Here is a 1,866-nt window from a genome sequence, read left to right as displayed (position 1 = left end):
CATCAGTAGGAAAGCCGATGCCAGAGCGAGGGCCTCGTAGCCCGGCTGCAGGCGCGGTCCGCGCTTTGGAACATCAGTACTACTTTAGAAACAGGTAAGCCATCCACGGGGCACCGCTCAGCGCTGGCTTGGACTTAAGCGGTTTTCAGCAGAGGTTCCTAACAACAAGTTTCTCATTCAGAAGTATAAGCTTGCCCTTCATTTGTGGGCCGGAACAAATCAAAGTTAAAGTAGATTACCATACGGGGATTATCCTTGGGGAGTGGAGGGGGGCGGAGATATCAGCTTGAGAATGATTTAAGTAACAGCCCGGCGTAAATAAAAATTGTAAAAATGAAGTGTTGTGGGTTTTTTTTAACACCATCACTCCGCAGTTTGATGAAAAGAGCTTTACTAACCTGATTGAGGTCACCTGGGCTCCCCTAGCTGGGTGAGCTAGTGTGTCCCCCATACCTGGGAATTTGTGCCTCCATTCTTTCAGAAACATCATTGAACTCTGTTCTGTGACTCGTTTGTCTCCGTAAGTGGACAGTATCTAAACTATTTGGGATAATTAGTATCGGTATATTCATTAATAGGAGAGGGTTTACTAGGCACGTGGGCGATCATCAGAGCACAAAGTATAGATTAGGCATAGTGTCTGCCTTTAAGGAGGTTGACATCCTTGAGACCTAAGAGTGAAATGATATTCAAAAACTAATAATTTTACACATCAATATATCTTATAATAGAGGGCAGCTAATATTGGAATTTTATTCCTGGTATCTAAAATAGTTACAAGGTATATGAGAATGAGAAGGAAAAATTATTGGGTTTTTAAGCTAGTATTTATTCAGTAGCTAATACATGGAATTCAGAGTAAGCACAGTATGCTAATGTGCAAAATGCATAGTTTTTGCATATTAACATATTTAACCACACATTTTTTCATTTCCTATTTATCATCAGTTAATTTGTGGCCACTGATGATACACAGGAATATAGTGTTACCCAGGGTTATAGTGCTTATTTCTAGTTGATGATGAAGTGTCTAGGAACTTCCAGCTTTTTCTCGATGTTTTATTACATTCCCATTAATACTTTTGGTCTTTCATCATTAATAATTCATTTAGTATTCCTTGTGATAATACTGATCATAATAAATTTATTTCAAATTCATGCAGATGTCATATTTTATTCACTGCTATAGGATTTTCATCGTAATTTGGAACTAATTAATATACCATTAAAATAAAGTGTTACCCACATTTTTCATTTTAAACATAAAATGTCTAGCAGTTCATGACATATTGTATGAGTATTCAGCAGCCCAGTGGTAATCCAAATATCTGTAAATTTCATTTTTAAGCAGTCTTTAAAATAGGAGCAACAGATAAATGTGGATAGAAGTCAAATTTCAGCACATAAGTTAAAACTTAGTAGTAAGTGAACTACTAGATATTTTTTAAATGTTGCCCTTTAAGATATATAGTTCTAATAAGTATAGGACAATACTTGTGCTTGGATTTATATACATTATTATTTATAACTCCAAAATGAAACAATTTAATTTTGCTCTTGACTATGTATTATATGTTAGCATTATTACCAGGAGATATTAGAATACATAAACTCAAAGTAGATCATTTGATTGCTTATCTTTTGCATGTCTAACAAGAATTATAAGTAAAGGATAAGTTCAAACTACACATTAGTTCAAAGGGCATATAGCTGTATCTATACACCTATTTGTACTTTTTCACCCTCTTTTGCAAAGGTAGTCGGTGTTAATTATTGGTGGAAAAGAAGAGACAGCTGTGCTCAGTCATTTAAATAGAGACCATTAAGAAGAAGGAAAATAGATCTACTGTGATATTAAATGTTAAT

General features: G+C 35.1%; 1 protein-coding gene across 1 annotated transcript in view; it reads left to right on the top strand.

The window, feature by feature from the left end:
- The window catches only part of SPATA17 (spermatogenesis associated 17), a 64,977-nt gene that overhangs the window by 631 nt on the left and 62,480 nt on the right, over window positions 1–1,866 (top strand). The window contains 2 exon segments of the mRNA XM_006094329.3: window positions 10–61; window positions 64–94. Of these exon segments, the coding sequence (XP_006094391.2) occupies window positions 10–61; window positions 64–94 (83 nt within the window).

Source organism: Myotis lucifugus, unplaced genomic scaffold (assembly GCF_000147115.1).
Source record: "Myotis lucifugus unplaced genomic scaffold, Myoluc2.0 scaffold_133, whole genome shotgun sequence".
In the NCBI taxonomy this organism is placed as follows: domain Eukaryota; kingdom Metazoa; phylum Chordata; class Mammalia; order Chiroptera; family Vespertilionidae; genus Myotis; species Myotis lucifugus.
This window is presented reverse-complemented; position numbering and strand designations above follow the sequence as displayed.